This window comes from Scomber scombrus, chromosome 6 (genome assembly GCF_963691925.1).
Source record: "Scomber scombrus chromosome 6, fScoSco1.1, whole genome shotgun sequence".
In the NCBI taxonomy this organism is placed as follows: Eukaryota; Metazoa; Chordata; class Actinopteri; order Scombriformes; family Scombridae; genus Scomber; species Scomber scombrus.
The window spans coordinates 29,516,872-29,539,946 of NC_084975.1; the positions used below are offsets into that span (position 1 = coordinate 29,516,872).

Here is a 23,075-nt window from a genome sequence, read left to right on the forward strand (position 1 = left end):
ATTTGGTTTCCTGTTGGCCTTGGCAGTGGACAGGTTTCAGTATGCAAGAGTCTCCAGGTGCCATGGGGGTAGATGGCAGCTACGCCAGCAACGTGCCAGCCTTTCTCACCAAGCTGTGGACGCTGGTGGAGGATCCAGATACAAACCACCTCATCTGCTGGAGCGCTGTGAGTCAGTCCGCAAAAAAAACATCCACAGTACAGTTGTGGCATTACAATCCTGTCAATCTGTTTTCCATTTGTCAAAAGTCACGTCAGTTAAAAAACAACTCAGAGTTACAGTATTTATTGTCAGTGAACACACCGAGTGCTACTCTGGTATCATCCTTCCTGCTCTTTTCTATTTAGGATTAGTTTTGGTTACTTTTCACACAGTAAGAAAATGATAAGTATGTGTTGATGTTATCACACCACTTACAAAGCCTAATTCTAACCTATTAAAAGTGTCATATATTTTTTTAAAAACACATTCAACTTGAACATTAGACACTGATTATCAACATATAAACAAGTAACATGTAATTATGATGCAATCAGGGTAATATGAACTATGAATACAGAATAATAGAGCAATACATATGTCAAAAATAGGATTAATTGTACAAAAGACAGTTTATGAAGACGCTTTTAGCAGTCTTGCTGCTCTGATGGTAAACCCCTGGTATGTTGGGGTCTTCAGATTAGAAAGATGAACTTCAGAAGAGTCCTACAAGAAGACTTCAGGTTGCCTTGGTGGTTCTAAGATTTTTGCACCAATTATCTGTATAAAGGCATGTGCCTCAAAGCCCTTGGGGGGCTTTTTCCATAACATCAGCAATCAGACTGTACAACACCACAGCTCCCAGTACCTCCCACTCCCACTAATGTATTGTATATTTATTGTTTATTGTTGATAGTATTTGGAGATTGTTTTTATTGTATATTTCTATTTTACTTTTTAATCTCTTTTAAAAAATACTGTTGTGTCAATTTTGAATTTTCCCCTAGGGGTATCAATGAAGTTACCCTATCCTACATAAAGTGGGTGTATCTGAACACCTGTGTCACGCCTATGTGATGCATTCTGTATATGATAGATTATAAGCATCACAGTGCCACTTATGAAGGGTACACTTATTTATGAATGGCTGGGCTATATAATCTACTATAACATTTAACTGGTTTTTATCCTCTGCCTAAGTCTAATGCTTTCTTTGGCACCCTGATGACCTCACCTCTGCATGACATACTTTAGTTTTGACCTTTGACCCAGGATGATCAGATAAATTTAACCCAATTACAAGTACTCACTCAAACTTTCCTCTTTTTACATTAAGAAACATCTATAAATGTTGATAGCATTGCTTAGAAAACCTAAGAAAAAGCACATTTACAGCTGTTTATGTTGTTTTGGACACTGTGTGTTTACTCTTTTTTTGTCCTCGGGTATGAGGCATGCAAAAAAATCGATGTGACACAAAGCCGAGGCTTCGGTGATGAGCTGTAAGAGGACAGCTGTTCTTCTTCACAGGGAGACAAACACACACAGACAGATGCTGTCCAGTCCCATGACATCTATAGTTAGAGTGTGCAGCATCAGCTGTTGCATTGTCAGACTATTAGTAGGCAAGTATGCATCACTATATACAAGGTAACAGCAACATCTTATTACAGCTGTCTAAACTTTATACATTTTATCACCTGTTGTGCAAACGGGCTTTGTTATACCTCTCTTTAGATGTAGATGATATGTAAAGCATTTACATCCAAACTGCTTTTTAGAGCAAAACAAAGCTACTGCAGTTGTTTAGTAGAGTGTAACATTTGGAGAGAGAGCGTGACTCATCACTCACAGTATGTTTGATTGGCTGACTGAGCTGAATTTAGCTGCTGATGAGTAGATACTGCACTGTAGGAAAAATACTTCCTCACAAAACAACTTTTAGCGTTCAGATTGCTTTTCACATGACTTCACCTGCTTCCATCCGACATGTGTTTCCTCGGCAGTCGATAGGCGTCGAGTCATGTTTATGACGGTGATGTAGGACATTGTCACTGACATGCTGTTATTAAATGAGATGCTTCAGGCAGAGATAAAAATAGGGACTTTTTTGTACTGACATATTGTACTGGGTTAAACAACAGTGAGGGCAAAAATGATAACAAAGTGACTCAGAAAAGCTAATGTAGAGTGTGCTGAAGTCAAACAATTCTCTCTTTTTATGTTGACATGAACATTAGTAACCCAGTTATGACTCATCTCACAATTTTGGCCTATGAGCCTTGAAAAATTAACCTGGCTATTCTTGTCCCTGCATGTGATAATTAAAATTTATTTGGGGGGGGGGGGCAAAAGTTTGTGTCACAATGACACAAACTGTGTGTGTCAAGACCAGGATCCACATTTTTAAGTGTGAGATATTAACAGAAATGTCAACATTTGAACTAACTCTATTCCTAACTATGTTCTTTGTTTCAGACCGGGACGAGTTTCCATGTGTTCGACCAGGGACGCTTTGCAAAGGAAGTTCTGCCAAAGTACTTTAAACATAACAATATGGCGAGCTTCGTTCGACAGCTCAACATGTGTAAGTACACTCCTCTCTTCGTCTCTCTTCTCCTCCTCTTCTCTTCTCTTCTCTTCATCACAGTATGTATTTCTACGTTGTGTGCTTTGCTTTTATGTGTGTATCTAGATGGTTTCCGTAAGGTGGTGAACATCGAGCAGAGCGGTCTGGTGAAGCCTGAGAGAGATGACACAGAGTTCCAACATCTGTACTTCCTCCAGGGACACGAACACATGCTGGAGCACATCAAGAGGAAGGTATGGACACACACACACACACACACACACACACAACCACACACATACACATACAAACACAAATGCACACATACACGATGTCTTACAATAATGCAATTGTCAAATGTCATAATCACAAATCACAGGGCTTGATAGTATATACCACATACAACTGTGCTTATAAGGTGTAGCTGTGCGGTGAGCTATTCATACCTCACTCTTCTTTCTAACTGGAAGGAACCAAGTGGCCTAAACAGAAAAGGTGGACTTTCTTTAGCAGGGTTAAATATAATTAAAAACCCACAGAAAAGCAACTTTTCAGATTGCCTCGAAAGGGACATGATCGATACAATAGCAGTCGATAACACCTAAAACCACAAATGCCAACTGCAAGTGGTGCTAGAGGAAAAGTAAGGGGGAGTAGTTGCTGAGAACAAAGCGGACAGACCGGACTGTACTTTGTGTGTGCACTGTGCAGGTATCCATAGTGAAGAGTGAAGAGACCAAAGTTCGTCAGGAGGACCTCAGTAAACTGCTGTATGAAGTTCAGCTTCTCAGAACACAACAGGACAACATGGAGTGTCAGATGCAGGACATGAAACAGTGAGTTGAGAGGTTGTGTGTGTGTGTGTGTGTGTGGGCGGTGGGGGTGGGTCGAGGGCAGGGACTTAAGACCAGTTGGAGACTGGGGATTGGGGGTATCTGTGTACCCAGTTGGTAAAACGCTGATTTTTGGGTCAGTGGTTATGGTTTGGGTTAGGGGAATTTTCCAGGAAATTAGTGTAAGTCTATGCGAGTCCTTCAAAAGTGACTAAAGTGAACCTGTGTGTGTGGTTGTGTGTGTGTGTGTGTTTGTGTGTGTGTGTGTGTGTGTGTGTGTGTGTGTGTGTGCCATGACCCCACAAGCAGTTAGCCTTCCAACAGAATCCATGTCCATCACCTACTGTTGATGTATGAGCAACACTAGCAGGGTAATGGTTGTAATGTTGACCATGTGTGAGCATTAGTACATATTATATATCAATAAGGACGTGATTAATTAAATAGTTCCTCATTTCTTGCCACAGACAAAACCTGGTGCCAAGTATTTTTTAGAATTACTGGTTGGTTTCTGGGTGTCTGGGCAAATATTTGAACAGTAGTCTAAAGTGTTCATTTTATTTAGTAGGAACTTGGAAGTGACAGGGTGAAATCGGCGGCAGTAAATCAGGACATTCTTTTTTTTCTTTAAAAAATCATTGCATTCCCTCGTATTTAAGTATTTTTTCAATACATACTTCACAAACAGACCTAAATTTGTCCTCTGTAACTATGGCTTTGTTGGGTTTGAACACCAATAGAAATTGCATGACCTGAAAAAAAAAAATCAAAGATAGTAAATTGTGTGTCTGTTATTCCTCTTGCTAAGTTGGAACAAATCACCCACTGAGTTTTTCTCTAGAGGCTATTGTTGCTGAAAATAGCTGCTGTGTCTCCATTGTGTGCCGGAGCTGCTTTGTGCTCCGTATTGTTTGCTAATGAGAGGAGAGAATGTTCACCTGCTCACCTGACTAACACACACACGCACGCGCTCACACACATGCACACGCCAATATTGACTAAAGACATTCTTAGAAAAGGATGACCAGATGTGGACACGTGCTCCTGTATGGCCTTGCGTGTGGACAATGCTCTTAAAAAAATATTCCACTGCAAACTTTTGTCTTTTTTTATGTGAGATCTTAGTTAAAAAATGGATATGAAGCCCAAATCTAAATTCACACATTGAGATGCTCAAAGTCAACGGAGGTTTTTTTAAATTGCTTTTCCTTATAACAGAGGTTGTCACCATCTTACTGGTGTCTTTAAGCTTAACTCCACCCTTGTCATAAAGACTCAGAGCAAGCTACCACTCTCCACCCGTCCAACCTGCCAAGCAGAAGGAGGAGGGGCAGCCAGCATGACAGTAAACAAGCCTGATTTACTGTAAATCGTCTTATGTTATCGTCTTGAATTAAAACATTTCTTCACCTGCCTCTTCAGAAAGAGCAGAAGGTGGCGAGCACAATGTCACTACCCCTCCACTGAGCATGCTGGATAAGTCTCACAAAGGGTCCAGCAATGCAACAGTGTGTGGCGGGCCTTGAATACTCATATCCAGCATTGGTTGTGCTATAGACAGGATACACTATACTTGAAGTCCTGCTATTTAACATTTCTATAAACATTGTAGTAGTATAAACATTTAATAAGTTGTTTACAACACACTATAGTATAATATAGTATAGTATAGGTTATATAGGCAATTAGCCAAGGCAAATCAGCAACAATATTCACAATACTGATTCAAGTTACCACAGCACATTGTGGTCAAATTTTAATTGATTTAAAAATTTACAAAAAATAAATAAATTATTTTAACACATAAAAAAATCAAGGGCCTTATTCAAAAATGTTAGTACTCTCTTTAGTGGGTGTCAACAATTCATTTTTCTTTTACCATATGGTAAAATAACTTGACCACTTATTAACCATTAATAAGCAGTTAATATTCTTCTTATATATGCTAAAGTAAAGCTTTACCCATTCACCATATTCCATGTCAGTACTCACAGCTACAGACATGTATAATAACAATTATCTATGTACATAGGCAGGCAATAGAATGCATTTAGCTGCTGGAAGAGCTGTGCACAAACACAGAGAGCTCTGGGTTGATTTTTCAGTTCATGACATAAGTTGTTTTCTCCTCACTTCCTCCTGAAAGTCCAGTCACTTTGCATTACACTGAGAGGCTCTGGCTGTACATGCACATCCTAGAAAATAAGTGTTGGGCGCTTCTCTCAAGCTTTGCAATGGAAATAAAGTGAAATCAGAAAAGATTGCATGTGCACTACCTTAGGATGGACTGTCTTGAGATAGAAGGACAGTTGACAGAGGGTGTCCTGAGCACAGTAGACACTATATAAACACACGGTCGTCTCCTCAAACAGTTCTGGCCTCTGTCTGACAGATACAATAAAGGGCTGCTGCTGCAAACTGGCTGTTATAACCAACTCTGGACAGCAAGAGTAAAAGCTCACACTCTCTTGTGATGAATCCATCCATAGCAACACTGTCATCTTCTGTTTGGGAGGACAAGTGGATGAGGTTTATATATCAAAGAGCAGTGGAGAGGGACGATTGAGTGTCAGGCTAGGAGGGGTGAAATGTCCTTGTGTGTGTGTGTGTGTGTGTGTGTGTGTGTGTGTGTGCAATGAACATAAAGCACTATGTCATATTGGAGTCAAAACGTAACATAGCAACTGACATGCAGTGATCTCTTTGATCCTTGAAGCCTTTAATGAAATACTTTCTGTGGTGCAGGGTAGCGGTTGGTGTGATGGATACACTCTTTGGTGTCAGGTTAGAGGCTGAATTGTGAACACACTATTTGTGTGCGTTTTTATGTGTTTGTGCACAGTAGGTTTTAGAAAAAAAAATAGGGGGATCTAGTTTGACTGTTGTTTTAATTCTTATCGGCTGACTTACTTGAATCCTCATTAAATGTTGTGCAGTGATTTCTGTTAACTCAGTTCAAACATATTACAGGAAAGAAGGAAGAATTCAAATCTTATTAAAGCCACAAATTCCTTCATGTTGGGTTAATATGAGTAGGAATTCAGGGACAACAGAGACTATGAGAAGTTAAGGGTGTTTTTGCATGAGCTCATTTAGCATGAGCGGTAAAAGGATGTAAAACCAAATGTGTTCAGATTAACACGCTCCAGATTTATTTTATTTTTTTTACCAAAATGAAATTAACTTTTACAACAAATCCAATTTTCTGCTATAATTAACAACTGTCTACATGTTCTGTCTTTCTTTGCAGGCAAAATGAGGTGCTGTGGAGAGAGGTGGTGTCACTGAGACAGAACCACACACAGCAACAGAAAGTCATGAACAAGGTCAGTCTATCTGGTGTGTGTGTGTGTGTGTGTGTGTGTGTGTGTGTGTGTGTGTGTGTGTGTGTGTGTGTGTGTGTGTGTGTGTGTGTGTGTGTGTGTGTGTGTGTGTGTGTGCCCTGAACAATAAGACATATCTGATCTTGCTGTTCTTTCTACGCCTTTTACACTGTAGTTAGAGCCTCACATCTGGAGGAACTCCTACAGTCAGGGTGCAGATTTGTGCAGGTTTTCTTCAGCGTGCGCTGGGTGCATATCTGTATATCTGGTCCTCCAGTATATCTATCTTTAAAAGAGTCCACTGATTTAGCATTGCACCCCTAAAACACTGTGAGACACTTGGTTTCACTTTATTAATGACTTACTTTCTAACTAATGTCTTACTTTAAAGATCCCCTCCTGACATTTCTTAACATGAATATAAAATGCTCTACTTTTAATAATAATTGTGCCTGATACCTTTTTCCACAAGCAAAGTGAAATTATCTCATTAAAATCCTTTACATAACATCTATTCTTTTTCCCCTCATTATAAAGTCCAGAATCTATACATACATATATAAATCAATAATAATTTTAATTTTAATTAAAGTTTAATTATCGGACACAAGATGTCTGCTTTCCTACGTCTCAGTAAAGTCACGGTAATGCACTGGAGGCTTCAAGTTTCCATTATCTACATTATAGCCCGTCAGCACAGCTTCTCCACATCACTGCTAACAAACACCACATCCACTCACCTGACCTATGATGAAGGGTCAGTCACGTAAAATGCAGCTTCATCTCTCTCTCACTGCATGCATCGATTCAGTGCTCATAAACTAGCTAAACATCAATTCAGATCATCAAAGGAGACATATTAGGCACATCTCCGGGTCTATATTTTAATCTGGGGCTCTAGTGGAATATCTTTGCATGATTTACAATTCAAAAAACTCCTAAATAACTACCATGACTTGAGACTGAAGACACATTGCATAGGTTCCTTAAAGTGCAATACCACCAACGTCTGCTAGATGCAGGCTCCAAAAAATCCCTGGCTCCAAATGATTCATATAGTACCAATTTCTCTGTCTTTCTTGCACTGAGTTGAGCTATTGTCGCAATATTTTGGTGAGTTTAATGTTAGTTGATAACGATACCTGCTGTATTAGCATAATTTAGCTAAAGTCCCTAATGGCTAATGTTAGCTCAAGTGTGCACCTCTCCGTGTTTTCAAGGTAGCGGGGTAGTGCAGGACCACTGAATATATTTATTGCCCCCTCTGGTACTTGGTGCCCTATAGGCAGTGTCATACATGCAAGTACGTAGCACTCCTTCTTAGGAAGGTCCTGACTCCAAAAGGAAACAATGATAAACTGGCTCCAATGCAAACCAATGGGTGACATCACACCTCGCTAAATCCTTCCTATATACAGTCGATGGTTCAGCCACTGTCTGAAACAGGCCGTTTTAGCACCTGCTTCTACAAGACCCCCCCTCCACACTTTGTCCTGATTGACCAGATCTTGGAAGATGACCCTTAGCAGACATCCACCAGCTGCATCAACAAACTATGAAACAACTATAGCAGAATGATTTCATTAGGTTTTTCTTGTTCTTTACTCAAAATGTTAACTTCTCAAATACATCCAAACAAGCTCGAGCTAAAATCTGATCCAAAATATGAAAGCGGAAAATGACAACAACGCACGGAAAAACCTTAACAACACCTAAGCTACCAAGGCTACGGAACAGATGGCTTTTAATGGACGTGCTTGATGAGCTGAAGGGACGGTATAAAAAAAAACACCACAAACTACGCATTGAAAGCAGGTTGAAATGTAGACTTTTGACATGATCAAATACAATTCCAAGCTTTGGAACTTTGAACCATGTTTAACATAGACATCTAATATCACACAGTTAAAACAATGTACCGGCACATCTCTAACCACAATACAACTGTAAGGCCACAGTTCAGCCTCAAGCAGAGATGAGGAGCACTCTTATGTTACCTTGACACACTGCTTCAGTTACAACTCGACTAACTCTGCCACTGTGTGAAATTTAGCATCATTTCACTGTCAGATATCAGTCATTGGATTTTATCCCGAGATTTTATTGGAGTTCATTGTGACTTCCTTCCTTGTATCACTCACAAATGGTCAACCTATCATCATTTTATAAGATGACACAGGGGAGGGATGGAGGGGCGGTTTATGGGTCATGCGATTTACTTTCCTAACTTTCCTTTTTATGTTCCAAGAAGGAAATAATGGGACAGTATGTGTGTGTGTTTTCTGTGCGAGTGTGTATGTGAAGAGGATGCTGATTCATGCTGTGCTTTTTCTCTCTTTGCCAGCTGATTCAGTTTCTGTTCAGCCAGATGCAGTCCAACACACCCAGCACTGTGGGCCTAAAGAGAAAGCTGTGAGTATATGCACGTACGCACACACACACACACATACACGCACACACACACACACAGGGGAGCAATCAACAAAAGTGAGACAAATAGGGCCACAGTGGGGCAGAGGGAAGGGCTGGCTCAGCTGACAAACTGAACAATCTAACTCAACAAGCGCAGTGAATGGAGACAAGTGCTGAATCAGTCAGTCGGACACACACACAAACACACGCACACACACACACACACACACACACATTCACACACAGTGAAGGCAGAGCAGAGTGCATGACCCTGCTACAGCCTGTGTGTGTAAAATGCTGGTTCAGCTTTGCTGCTGAGTGTGAACAAGGCCGATATGAGAAAGGAAAGGCACGCTGGAACACAAAAGTACTAAAGAAACATGTATTTCAGGGTCAGTGTTGTGTTACCTGGTGAAGGTGCGATTATATTTATATTATACTATATATTCCTACTGATAGTTACCATATTATTAAACTTACACATCAGTTATTTTGAATATCACAGACATGATATCTATCGATAGTTAGATACTGTGTTTGTTTTTTTCAGTTTTACAGTATTTAAGCTGACATCACAACATTTCAGATTAACTAGAACCCCTTTCTTTCTCCTCATTTGTTGTCACGTCCTTACATCTTGTTTAATAATTCAACTTTTAATAATTCATTCAAATGACCATTCAGCACCTTCAAAAAAAAACAGGACAAATGCTAAAAGTCAGTACTTGATTGACTTTGCATAGCCGCTATGACTCAGGATGACTAACTGAAAATGAATGATCCCTCCAGGCCCCTGATGCTCGACGATGGTTCTCCCAGCCCTCCTGCCTCCAAATTCAGTCATAATAACCCAATGGAGGCCATGCACGAGCCCTTCTACATCCAGTCGGTGAGAAAATATGCAAATTACACACCTAATGTGTTTACTATGGTGATAAAATATATCGTAGTTGCTTCATAACCACTGAAGCCCCTATGGATACTACACGATGATGATCTTAATTTAGGTCTTTTTACAAATTAACAACATGTAAATGTGTCTCTTTTCCAAAAATGAAGCTCTTGTAGATTTATCGGTGTTCTGCAGCCTCTTTTTAATGACACTCTGTCATTTCGCTGGGAACTATAATTAGTACTCTACTGTGCTGCTGACCTTCCACATTCAGCACAAATGGTGCTGGCAGCCACTTGCAGTAAACATCAACTTTGTAGTTCCTGCCTGGCCTTTCTGAGTGCTTTGCCATGTTTGGATTTCAAAATTTATCTTTTAAAGCCACTTGATTTAGCGCCCACAGCATTCCTGATACGGAAGCGATCGCTTTCTTCAGCGGCTCAAGACATTTATTCAAATCAAAATTTAAAAGTGTACTTGAAACGTGGCGTATCCACTACATCATAGTTAATGTATTATCTGTACATAAATCTCCTTTAACAGCCTGCTGCCATCAGGGTAGTCGTTGTGTTTTAACAACACTAGAGGGAAGCAGTGCGCAGGGACAGATTTGGAGGGCGCTGGTGTGTGAGAAACAAAGACTTGGATTGAAATGAATTGACTATTTTTGTGTCCTAGTTTGTAACACTAGTCACACAAGGGAAACATACTGCCTTACAAAGCAGCAACTACAGAAACAATGCATACACATAGAAAGGCTGTAATGTCTTCATTTTATTCTTTTAATGAACAGATTCACCATTTTTCAGTCAGTGTTTTTCTTGCTGTAATCATTCCTCCTGTTCATACTGACCGTTAAAAAGATCCTTTCATAATGCACTTACAATGTAAGTGATGGGGGATAAAATCCACAGTCCTCCTTCTGTGCAAAAATGTATTTAAAACTTTATCTGAAGCTAATATGAAGCTTCAGTCATCTAAATGAGTCAAATTAAGTAGATATGTTTCATCGTTACAGTGTTTTTAGTGCCAAAGTCCCTTTTTTTGTTACTATACTTCCACCACAGCTCAACAGGGAAACACTAAGAAGGAATTTGATGCTAAAAAGATTGTAAATATGTCAGATATCCTCTTGATATGACTAACTCAGACTGCAGAAGCTTCAAAGCTACTTTTAAATGCGTTTTTGCACAAAATGACTGGAAAGTGTGGACGCACTGTGGATTCTTTCACTTACACTGAAAGCATATTTGAAGGAGATCTTTTAATAGCCAGTATGAACAGGAGAAATGATCCTTGGTGTAGTCGTCTGTTCCTCTGTGAGAGTGCAGTAACTGTGATGGCGGGGGGGGGGGGATTTACAACCCAAATATAACCAAGATAGAACATTTATTACAGTCTGAGCAGCACTGCACAAGCAGATTGAAGTAAGCCTTCAGCATACAGCCAGAGAGCAGTTACAGCGATTTGACATGATTTTTAACTCCATTTTCTAGTTACTTGCAAATGTTATGCTGTTTTAATGGAAATTATATAACTCTACGATATAACTGTTTCATATGGTGAAACAGAAGTAAAAAATATCCGATTCTGATTTTTCAATTTCTACTCAACTTCAACCAAATGATGTATTTAACACATTTAGGCCTGTAAATCTGTTATTTAAAACATTTAGGGCAGCACAGGAGTTTTTACAGCCTTGAACAGACATGAATCACAGTCTCCTCTTCTTCCACAGCCATCCAGTGACACCGCTTCTTGCTCCACCAGTGGGCTGACAGGAGGACCAATCATATCAGATGTAACTGACATGTCTCAGGCCAGCATGGCTCTCCAGATGCAGCCTGATGACACCAGGTGAGCAATGATAATACCTTTGATATTATTAATTTTGCTACAACAGCTACAATAGAAAAAAATCCACATTTAAATAGATTTCTTTCATGTCTCCCATTATAAACCTCCAGCATCAACTTTTTCTAGAAGGTTTATTAATGAGTACTATGAGTATGATGATACAGTATGTGCTGATTCATCAAATCGATCACAGGTTTTATATAGATGTGTGTGATGTGACAATTTGAAGAAAGCTGATACAGTTAGCTCTGCTTTTGACTCTGCTAACAGGGAGAAGTGCCTGATGCTTATCAAAGAAGAGCCCGTGAGTCCAGGAGTGAGAGGAGGAGGGAAAGGAGGAAGTGTAGGAGGAGGAGAGGCTGTAGCATTGACCTCCTCCTGTGAGGTGTGCTCCTCAGAACCTCCTGTCCTCCCCGTCGCAATGGTCCAGTCTGTTCTGGAGGGGAGGGGCTCGACGGCCTCTATGATAGAGAGGAGGAGTAAGAGACCTGCCCTGGACAGGTAAGCGCTCACATACAGATGACAGGAGATCAAAAGTGGATACAAACGCATACAGAAGGAACTGTATAGGCAAGCAATCCTGTGTATCTCACTACTACGTGTGTGTGTGTGTGTGTGTGTGTGTGTGTGTGTGTGTGCGTGTGCAGAGTGGAGGTTTCAGATGCAGTGGAGAACGTGGATATGAGCCTGGAGGAGCTGCAGCAGCTGTTGCTCAGGAGCCACCAACAGAGCACTGTGGAAGCTGGGACCAGCGCCGTTATGGATGTCAGTAGGCCGACACAGACGCACCATCACACACACGTATATGTGCACTTCACCAAGTCGTCTGTCAGTGTGTGTTTTTCTAGATTCAGATATGTGTCACATTTGAAATTTCACACAGTGGCCGTTGAATAAACACTCATCTAAATGAATACATTTCTGTTCTTTCTCTCTCTCTCTTTCTGCAGCCCTTCAGTTTAAGCCTGCCTCTGACTGAGTGGAACTTCACAGAAATGGAGTCCAACCTCAAATCAGTAAGTGTGATAACTTTGTATAGATAACATGTGAACAAAGCTTAAGGGAAGATGCTCTGTAAGAGTGTTTCTGTGTGTGTGTTTGTGTTCAGTCCAGCCTCTGACTGAACTCAGAACTCTGCTTCTTTCTGTTATTTCCCTGCGTATGTTCATGAAGCAGACTCATGCAGCCATTCATTTTTTATACATTTTCAACTTGAACGCATCTTTGAATCAATGTGCACTGCTCCAGGCAACTTTCTTCTTTCTTGTTTCTTTGCATTGACTTTGTATGTAATCGTTCCATATCTAAAATTCACTTAACATTCAGTCTGAACATGGAAAGGGTTGTATACCAATTGCTGTTAACCCCTCGGGTTATTTCAAGCTTTTAAAGACTAGATGGGGGTAGTTCTTACCAGAAAACAAAAGCATTAGGCATTCGTTGAAACTGCAGGAAAATTTGCCATAATCATAAATAATAAATTCAATTTTCATGACAAACCACAGAGAAGAGTGACTGTTCTCTCCATAAATTCAACAGCACTCTTATTGGTAGAAACTATTTGTTGAATGCTTACATTCAGTAGCAAAGGAGGAAAACTCCAACTGTTGGGAGAGGGTCTTATTTTACATACAGGCACCGGCCTCTTTATAAGGTACACCTGTACAATCTAATGCATACAACAGCTCTGCTATAAATTCTACTTTTATGAAGTTCATAAATGTAGAATTTATAGCAGAGCTGTTGTATTGGTTGGAATTAGATGGCACAGGTGTACCTAATGAAGAGACCTATGAGTATATATATATATTTGCATTAAGTTGTTTTCTTTTAACCTGCGGTAACAGTTGACATCGCCACTTAAAGTTGATATGGCAAACTTGTCAGTTGCTTATTGCAACATTAGCATTCATTTGGAGTGTTTGTTTCTGGACACATGATGAATATGAGTCCTATATTCGCTCTCCTTTTAGCTCTGCTTTGGGTCTCCACCAACTGCTGAGAAAAATATCTCACTCTTAAAGTGCTAAATGCTCAACTATGTTCACAAGCTACATCCTAACTCTGAGCTGGAGTTTTTCACTGAAAACTGCCACCTGCTGGAAACAATGTTGACGAGAAAAGGTGAAAGTAAATGAAAACAGAGCAATTTTGTGTGGTCAATCAAAACGGTGAGTTAAAATTTAATTTTAAAAACCCCAAACGGTGACAATAACGTCAGCGATTTTCACCTTACATGAAGCTTATTGATCTGCTGTTAAAATGAAAATAGAAACTTTGGACCCAGCCTTTTTCTCTTGCACAGTCACGCCAATTACGTGTCAGCTGCTGCCCCCACAATCCCTTGAGAAGTCATTCTATCGGGTCCGGTGTTAAATGAATAAGAGTGGACATCAATGTGGCTGCCAGGCCTTCACTTTGAGGTCTTGTTCAGACCTAAAATAGCGCTTTGTTAAAACAAACACATGGGGCTGTGCATATTTTGCTGCCGGTCCAGTTTGAGTGACAGATCACAAGTGTCAAGGATTGTCAGATTCAGCTAATAGCACTATTACATGATTCACATTTCAACAGCTGCGAAATAAACAGAACTACATCATTAATGTTACCAAGTAATGTCTGAGGAATGTGTGATTGCTTTTTGAGGAGCTACTATAAATGCTGTCTCCTGAGCAGTTACGGATGAATATCAGATTGTCCAGTTTGAGTCTTATCTTGCAAAACGTAATGTTTTTTACCACCATTGTCAGAGAGCCCTTTGCTTGCTACTAAAGTAATCAATAATCTAACTGTAGATCAATGTTCTGACCACCTTGAATTGAACAAATAAGCTGGTTAGTCTGTATGACATGACCTTAGATAACTTTTCATGTAATTCATCTTTTGAAAAGCTCTCACATCAGCAGGAACTTTCACAGGAAGTGCCGGAGAACATACTGTACGGATCCTCTCCAAAAAAACAAAAAAAAAGCTTTGCATCAGCATTTTAAAATTGCAGAGAGAGGTTAGCTAATTTGCAAACTGGTTTCAATTCATGGTATACATGTGCCATATGAGCCATGTGAGATGTCCCCCAAAGCAGCAGTTAGTTCCTTAAATACTTCTTCCTGTTTTGTAATGTTCGAATCTTTGATTATGCAGTTGCGACATAAAGCACTGCGTTATGAAACGTGGCAGCTGCACTCTTATCTTCAGCCGTTTCCTGACGATATTTTCTCTTCCTGTGTAACGGCTCCTGAGTCGTGGAAATGGGCTGCGACACCTGTGGCTTCAGACGGTGAATCCTCCCCACCATGCGCTCATATTTCAGTTCCTGTTGCTCCTTTGAGATATTTGCTGATTGGAGAATATTTTTTGTCATTGATGCACTTAAAAATACTATGAGTCAAATGGTGAGGTAGTGAAATGGACTGAGACATGGAGTATTTCTTAAGATTAGTTTATCTTGCTTCGTTTATCTGACCGCATGATGAGTAGATGCTCAATAGGGAAGTGTGTTGCCAGTGGTTGGGGAAGTCTAAGAGGAAGCAAATAAGTGTCCATAGGTTCATTAAAAGTTTGTACATAGCTAGGCTGGCTGTTTCCCCCTTTTTCCTGTCTCAGCTCTTACTTCATACTTAAGAAGCAGACATTAGTCCTAAACTGGACACGATTATACCTGTATTGAAAATAATTGTATTTTGAAATGAAGTCCTAATAAAACAAACTTAAAATTTTTTTTTTTTTAAAAAGCAGCAGACATTAAAGTCGTCTCATCTAATTCTCTGCATGCAAGCAAATAAGCATAGTTCCCAAAATGTTGAACTATTCCTTTAAGGATATGAGCAGTGCAAGGTAAGCTCCCAAAAAATGTTTTGGTTCCACTTTCTCATACAGCACCCCTTATTAAGTTTTAAGCAACATTCATTAGTGCTTTATAAATCAATCAGAGCATTTAATAGGAGCCTTTACACTTCCAGATTGTGAAAAATCTCTTTCCGGCTAACCATTAATAGTCCCATCATTAACAAGCTAATGAGTTTTTCACTTTCTAATTAGCCATTAAATTAGTAGTAACAAATGTCAATAAGTCAATAGTAAGGGGCAATAAACATCAATTTTCCAGTTACGCTCAGTAAAGTGATTAAAAAAAGGTTTCTCAGTGTATGTGCACTGTTGGTTTTATGTTTCCACATCACACTGGACCTCAGTTGACTGCAGACTATGTCACAAATCATGCCCATTGTTGTACACAAGTTGTTCTCCTCTTAAAACTGTGTTTTTCTTCTTGTTACTGCAGTTGGATGTTTGAGACACGCTGTACAGAATGATGGATGTGCAGAGTTTGACAGTAGAAAGCTGTTTTCATCTTGCTCTCCTGGTAGTGGGAAGTTTCTTTTTGCTCATTGGAAATCAGATTTTAAAGGGTGGACTTACGATTATGATATGTGACATCACAACTAGTTTGGAAACCACTTGAACTTTTAATAAGGGAGAAGGAATACATTTTAACACAATAATTATACTTTCTGTTGAAAAACAATCTAGTATGGATGGGATCTTTATACTCAGATTTAAATGAAGCACAGAGAACCTCTGATCATTTTGCACAGAGAAGCTCAATCATTGAAAGTGAAGTAACAATAAGCAAAACACATTTCTGAGTGGAGGGGAACTTCAAGAATAGCCAAAGTTTTTGCAATGATACATCAGGTTTTTTGCAGCACTGCAAAATCAATTCAATCAATCAATTTATATACACTCAGTGGCCTCTTCATTAGGTACCCCTGTCAAATCCAATTCAATCCAATACAACAGCTCTGCTATAAATTCTATATTAATGAAGTTTATACATTTTCAGTTTTTGTTAACATTGTCGGGAAGGTGATAATTCTACTTTATTTTTATTACTGAGGTCATAGTGGGAGATGGTGGTGTAGTAGACCTAACCCTAACCCATTATATTGAATGGTGTTCCTAATATTTTGTCCACCTTATTAGCATACATGAGGGGGGCAAAATATTAGGAACACCAGTTAATATAATTCATCCCAGTACACCACCAACTGTTGCGTATACCTACAAAATGTACAATTATCATCCATCATTCAGAGCTTTAAAGGACTGGTGTGTATGATTTAGTGGCATCTAGTGGTGATGTTGCAGAATGCAATCAACTGATAACCCATGCCCTCTACCCTCCCTTCCAAGAATATAGGAGAACCTACGGTAGCTGTGAAACTCGTGAAAAACCCACTCTAGAGCCAGTGTTTGGTTTGTCTGTTCTGGGCTACCATAACAAGGACTCACTCCCTATGTATATATAAAAGGTTCATTCTAAGCTTAAAAAAACATAAAGATTCTTACATTCAGATGATTTAACTAATGAAAACATACTTATGAATATGAATATTATATTCAATTTCCCCCTAAATTTTACACACTGCTCCTTTAATTTTCTGCATAAAACTCACGATTCTCAATGTTGAGTGTGGTCTTATCTAAAAGAGAGCTCATTTCTCCTTACTCACTGGTTTTGTTTGTGCAGCTGGCAGTCAATACTACTCCCAGTAATTAGAGAGTGATGCAGAATTTTCCACTTCCAGTCACAGTCTGCGTGTGGCTTATTTGCCTCATATTCTGCTAATTTATCATATTTACCCAAAGTCATACTGTCTGTAACCATAGGAGCCTCAGCACAACTTAAATCTGTTTTTGGCCATGAGGAAAACCTGACATGGGGGTTGGAGGGATTATAATGCATTGGTGCTTTTACTGAATATGATGCAGTCTCTCCTCCCTGTGGCTGATTTTCTACCCCACAAACGATGACGTCATTAAGAAATGACTTGCCTACAGGGGGGTAGAGTCGTCAGTGTGCTTGATGGTTAAAATAGGGTTCCCTTATGGAAAAAGGTTGGGAACCACCGCTATAGGCACAAGCATTCATTTTTTAAATTATAAAATGAAAGGTTTGGGGTTAAGGTACTAAATGTGTATGTGTGTGTGTGTGTGTGTGTGTGTGTGTGTGTGTGTGTGTGTGTGTGTGTGTGTGTGTGTGTGTGTGTGTGTGTGTGTGTGTGTGTGTGTGTGTGTGTGTGTGTGTGTGTGTGTGTTTCTCCCGCAGTACATGTTCCAGAACCAGGAAGCGGAGGCTTTCCCAGCTGCTGGATGCGAGGAACAGTGATGGATCTGAACTGTGGACTGTCCTTTCTGAAGTGTAAGGTAACAATCCTGAGACTTCTGTTAGTGAAGTGGTCACTATTTCAACAGATGGAGGACATACTACTTGGACAGTCATTAAAGGTTGAGAGTGATAATGTCAACATGTCACATAAAAACAATAAAAAAAACAATTATGTGTTAGCCGATCTTTAAATACTTTTCCACAGTCCTGTTTTTCTCCACAAAATCGAATAATTATGACCTAAAACACTGCTATTTTAACAAACATTCATCAAACAGGTGTCAATATTTCATTAGACGAGGAATATCTTCAGTCATGGATTAATACACTAATGAGTATTTGCAGCAGGACATGGTATGTGTTCATTATAATGAAAAACCATGTCAGCCAATGCAACATTGTGGTTCACTGATGTGTTCTGTAATAGCTTTTGAACAAAGATAGAGCTTTATGGTACAGTGGAATCAATATATGTGAATGACTGGCTGCACAGACAGTACTTTTTAATAACATCAATTCATTGATGGTTTTGTTTTTTTCACATTAGCTTCGGTTGAAAGGGCTGTGAATTATTTTTATGTTGAAGATGCTGCATGGCTAGTGTTGAAGGATGGATGATTACAGATTTTATATTATTGTAAATTTACATGTAATGCATGTAAGTATTATATTTAGAAAAACTTGAAATAAATCTGGTCTAACTTAACTTAATTCAAACTATAACTTAAAGCCTCCTTCATGAAAAAAGGTCACCATTACTGATTAAAAAACACAATGATCTTACTGTATTTTCTTCAAGAGTTACATATTATTCTGCTTACTGTTGCTTGCCATAGTATATTTGTACATATGGAGACTCTTTTCATGCCCACACACTGACACCACCATCCCTTTGTACTTCTCTCCTCAGGCCACAGAAGCTGCTGGTCCCTCATTCCACCCTGCATGAGTTTGATCCCACGGCCCTGCCAGGCTGTTTCACACACGTGGCTTCACTTTCATTCTTTTACATCCACATACCTACAAAATGCAGCAATGAAAAAAGCCTGTATAGATTTTTTTTTTTTTTTTTAAACGAACTGATCAAAGTTCTTATATCAAGACTCCAGTATTTAAGCCAGCTGGATGCAGACAGTGCATTCTTGGCTCCAGCACTTTAGTCTTTGTGTGAGAGGGAGTTCCTGCTTGTGGAAGTGACTTTTTCTTCCTATAAAGAATCTATTACGGATGTATACAAGTGAATATTTTTATTATTTTATCCTTATCACAGAAATACTGTACTTGTACCCAAGAGCAAACTTTGGCACAATAGTCGCTGTGGAAAACCATCTTGGAGGGGCATTGTAGCATATATTACAAGTTATGTGATTTTATTTTTATTTTTATTTTCTTTCCGTCTGTGTAAGGGTGTAGAAAATTGAAGGGCTCCTCATATACTTCATGCATTTCAAATCATTTTAAATGTGTTAAGATAGATGAGAGGTGAGTTCAGTAATATGAAAGGTTCTTCTAGCAAAACTATGGATTCAAGCCACTCTAAAATCCATTAAGAAACCTTTATTTTTTTTAGTTTTTAAAGTACAACATGATAGGAGGTTTTAACACATTTAAACACCCATCTAATGTATTTTGCACAGGCCTGACATGTAGCCAGAGACTTCTCTTCAGAGTTACTTCTGTCCATTTAAATGTGAAGTTTTAAGGCAATATGAAATGATACGCTTCTCATTTGACAAAACCAAGAACACCACTGCATTTTTGCACAATCTGTATCACTAGTTATATACAGTTATGACAAAGGTCATTCATTTTCTGTTTGTAAATGACCAGCATTCTACACCTGCATGTCAAGAAAAAAAAGAGACACACACTGGCCTCAATGGCAGGGTTTAATCAATCTGATAATGAGAAACCCTCATAAACAGTCAACAGAGTGGAGTACTGCCTTTCATACTTTGTTTAAAAAAAAAAGAGAAAAAAAAAGAAAAAGAAAGAAAGAAAAAAGGAAAAAAAAAAACCTCAACCAGCCAGTCTTTGAAAATAATTTCATTACGGTTGACTGTGTTTCATTAAATGTATGGTGAGGTGGTTACATGAGCATTGAATCTGTTATAAAACTGCTAAAAGAAATGCAGATTTATTCTCTGGATTACTAAAAAAAATAATGCTTGATAACTGTAACTGATGATGCCATTCAATGTAATATATTACTCCTCAGCACTGGTTGCAGGCAACAGTTTAAAGGTGAACTTAGTGCTAAATATACTTCTGGGAAAGCTTCCTGGAGATGAGTTGAATTGTGCAATACTGTACAGAACTGTGAGAACTCACATAATTGCAATACATGGATGACCATAGGAATGTAGGAAACAGCAACTGTGAGTGGTGGACTGGAACACACCATAGTGAGATGCACTGCAGAGGAATAATGTTAGCCCTGCGAGTGGAAAAGCCCTGCTAGCCTGCGACACTGAGTCGGACCAAAGCGATTGGAGCCGAATGGCTGAAGCTCCGACCGGCAGCTCTGCTCACAGACCTGCAGTGTTGCTGCTTGCAGGGCTGAGAATCAGGGCAGCGATTTTCATTAGCTTTTTGAAAAGAGCTAAAAATCTGAGTACTATTATTACTGCTTTTTCATATTGACACAACTATTACAACTTTCAAGACCGTGCGATTCCCATTTAAAAGTCAAAAAGGAGATTAATCTGATACTGACATGATTAAAGTAGCTTGAAGAGCCACTATATTACATAGAGTATGTTAATATTCTGTAGATTTAGCCAAAGTTTATCTTGAATTCTGTTTAAAAAGCTAATGCAAACTGCCACCCCTGCATTTATCTCACTGCAGGTAACATTTTTGAGCCTCCTTCTCTGTGCATGTTTCGAGGAGAGGAGGGAGAGAAAGCGAGCTGTGGTGTAAGACACGTGAAATTGCACTAAAAAAATCACAGTTGTATGATATTTGAGAGTATACAGTACATTTTAGACATAGCATTTATCCTTGTTCCTCACAATAATATGAGTGTTCATGATTTTTTTTTTTTTTTTCCAAAAGAGTGATGGATACACACATTCAGTTGCTGTTGTGTTCTTAATTTATTCTGTTTTTCCATTTAATCATTTGCACTGGAAATGAACGGATGTGTGTTCAAATGACATTTATGCTTGTCAGGATTGCAGATAGATAACAAAGTATTTTTGTTCCATGAGTGAATAGATCTCTGCTGTAACAAAGCCTGGCATCTCAAAAGCAACTCTGCACTATGAACGGACATAAAAAAAACAAAGAGAGCTGCCCACTACATACATTGTATATACACATCATATTTAACATATATCACCAAAAAAAAAGAAAATCCCTTTCCTGTTGCAACAAAGACACGATCTTAGTGCTCAGATGCTTTTGAAAGTGGGCCACGATCTGCTGAAAATGTGAATTGTTTTAAATGGCTTTTTGCAAAGACTAAAGTGTATTGTTACAGAGAGTCAAATAAACTGAATATGTATTCCAACTGTGAATGAAATATAAAAAAAAAAAAAAAAAAACATAAATAAAATGAAAGAAAGACTTTTGAAAGAGATATTTGGATTCATTTGTATGTGCGTGTTCTATCTGTGGAAGAGACTGTTTTCCAAAGACAAACAACACAACAGGTTGTAAAGTCAGCCGCCCCAAAAACGACATTTAGTTACCTTTGAGTGACACATGCCATCTAGCAGCTATATTAACTATGACCATGAGGAGGCTGCTGTTCTTTCACATTTCCAACCATGGATTACCATTTATTGGGGGTGTGCATCTCTCCAATATAAAACGATCCAATATGTATCTAGATACATGAAGGTACGATACGATTCAGGGACGATACATCTCAAAATGGAATGATTGAGTGTGATTCAATTCGGTATGATTTGATTTGGTAGTATTCAATACAATCTGGTACAGTTCCTTGTTTAAAAGTAGACATTTAACATTATAAATCAACACAAGTCAATCCTATAAATGTGGCATTGCTTACCTTCAAATAGATATAATTCAGTCAGGAACACTCTTGTCATAGATCAAACCATTTATTGCAACAAATGGAAATACAGTTTAGCTTGAAGGCTCCACTCTAAGATGCTCTCTGGATTAGCCAGCAGCATTCTGAGCTAAAACAGGGAGAGCAATGCAAAAACCCTCAAAACCATGGAACCCAACGCCGAGCCTAGATAACGCCCATGCTAAGCATCAGCCAGACTATGGATAAATCAATGTGTAGCAGCAAGCATGCTGAAGACCATAGCTGTACGAACTGCTTCTGAGAAGGATGCAAGCACGCAACCCAGGAGAGGTCTTACTACGTATATTGGCAATGAAACTCAGCCAACCACTTTTAAATGCAGCATTTACGATCATCACAAAATACAGCTGACGACGGACAGTACTGCTCTCTTCAAATACACATCATCCAATAACAGATCCATCATCCAACCCAAAAAGCGTCATGACAAGCGCAGAGATGGTAAGCAATGAGATAACGCAGTAGAGGCTCAATGTTATAGCTTTCATACCTTGAAACAAGCTTTGCCAGCAGGAACAGTGTAAAGGGGAGTCATATTTAAATGGACCGCCTTGTTGTGAGGATGGCTGTGATTGGAGTGTGACTATATGTGCTGATTCAATCAAACAAATTTGGGAGGGAGAGATGGGGGGGGGGGGGGGGGGGGGGGGGAATAGCAGCTACATTAAACTGATTCATTGATTTCAAATCAGGACATCAGCCAGTTCATGCGACATTAACACTGATCCAGTGAATTTTGCAGATTACTTATACTAGAAATTATACTGTGTGGTGCATCACATTTTTAGGGCTTTAGAGCCAATGTGCATGTGTGTATATGCAGACACACACACACACACACGGAGGTACAGCTGCTATAAATATCATTATCTCTCCTCTGAACTTGTCTCTCAGGTTCTCTTCTTCTTGTCTTGTTTCATGCTGGTTGAGCTGCACTCCTCTCCAGTTACACCTCTGATGTAGCAGATATTCCCTTTG

General features: G+C 39.2%; 1 protein-coding gene across 1 annotated transcript; it reads left to right on the forward strand.

Moving 5' to 3' along the window:
• Positions 1 to 41: 41 nt before the first annotated feature.
• On the forward strand, positions 42 to 21,533 carry hsf4 (heat shock transcription factor 4). The gene is made up of 13 exons (XM_062421017.1): positions 42 to 167; positions 2,458 to 2,566; positions 2,675 to 2,802; positions 3,260 to 3,384; positions 6,632 to 6,707; positions 9,049 to 9,116; positions 9,906 to 10,005; positions 11,747 to 11,865; positions 12,136 to 12,366; positions 12,513 to 12,630; positions 12,816 to 12,881; positions 17,972 to 18,064; positions 18,942 to 21,533. The coding sequence occupies exons 1-12, from the start codon at positions 42 to 44 to the stop codon at positions 18,029 to 18,031; spliced, it is 1,326 nt and encodes a 441-aa protein (XP_062277001.1). The 3' UTR covers positions 18,032 to 18,064; positions 18,942 to 21,533.
• Positions 21,534 to 23,075: the final 1,542 nt, after the last annotated feature.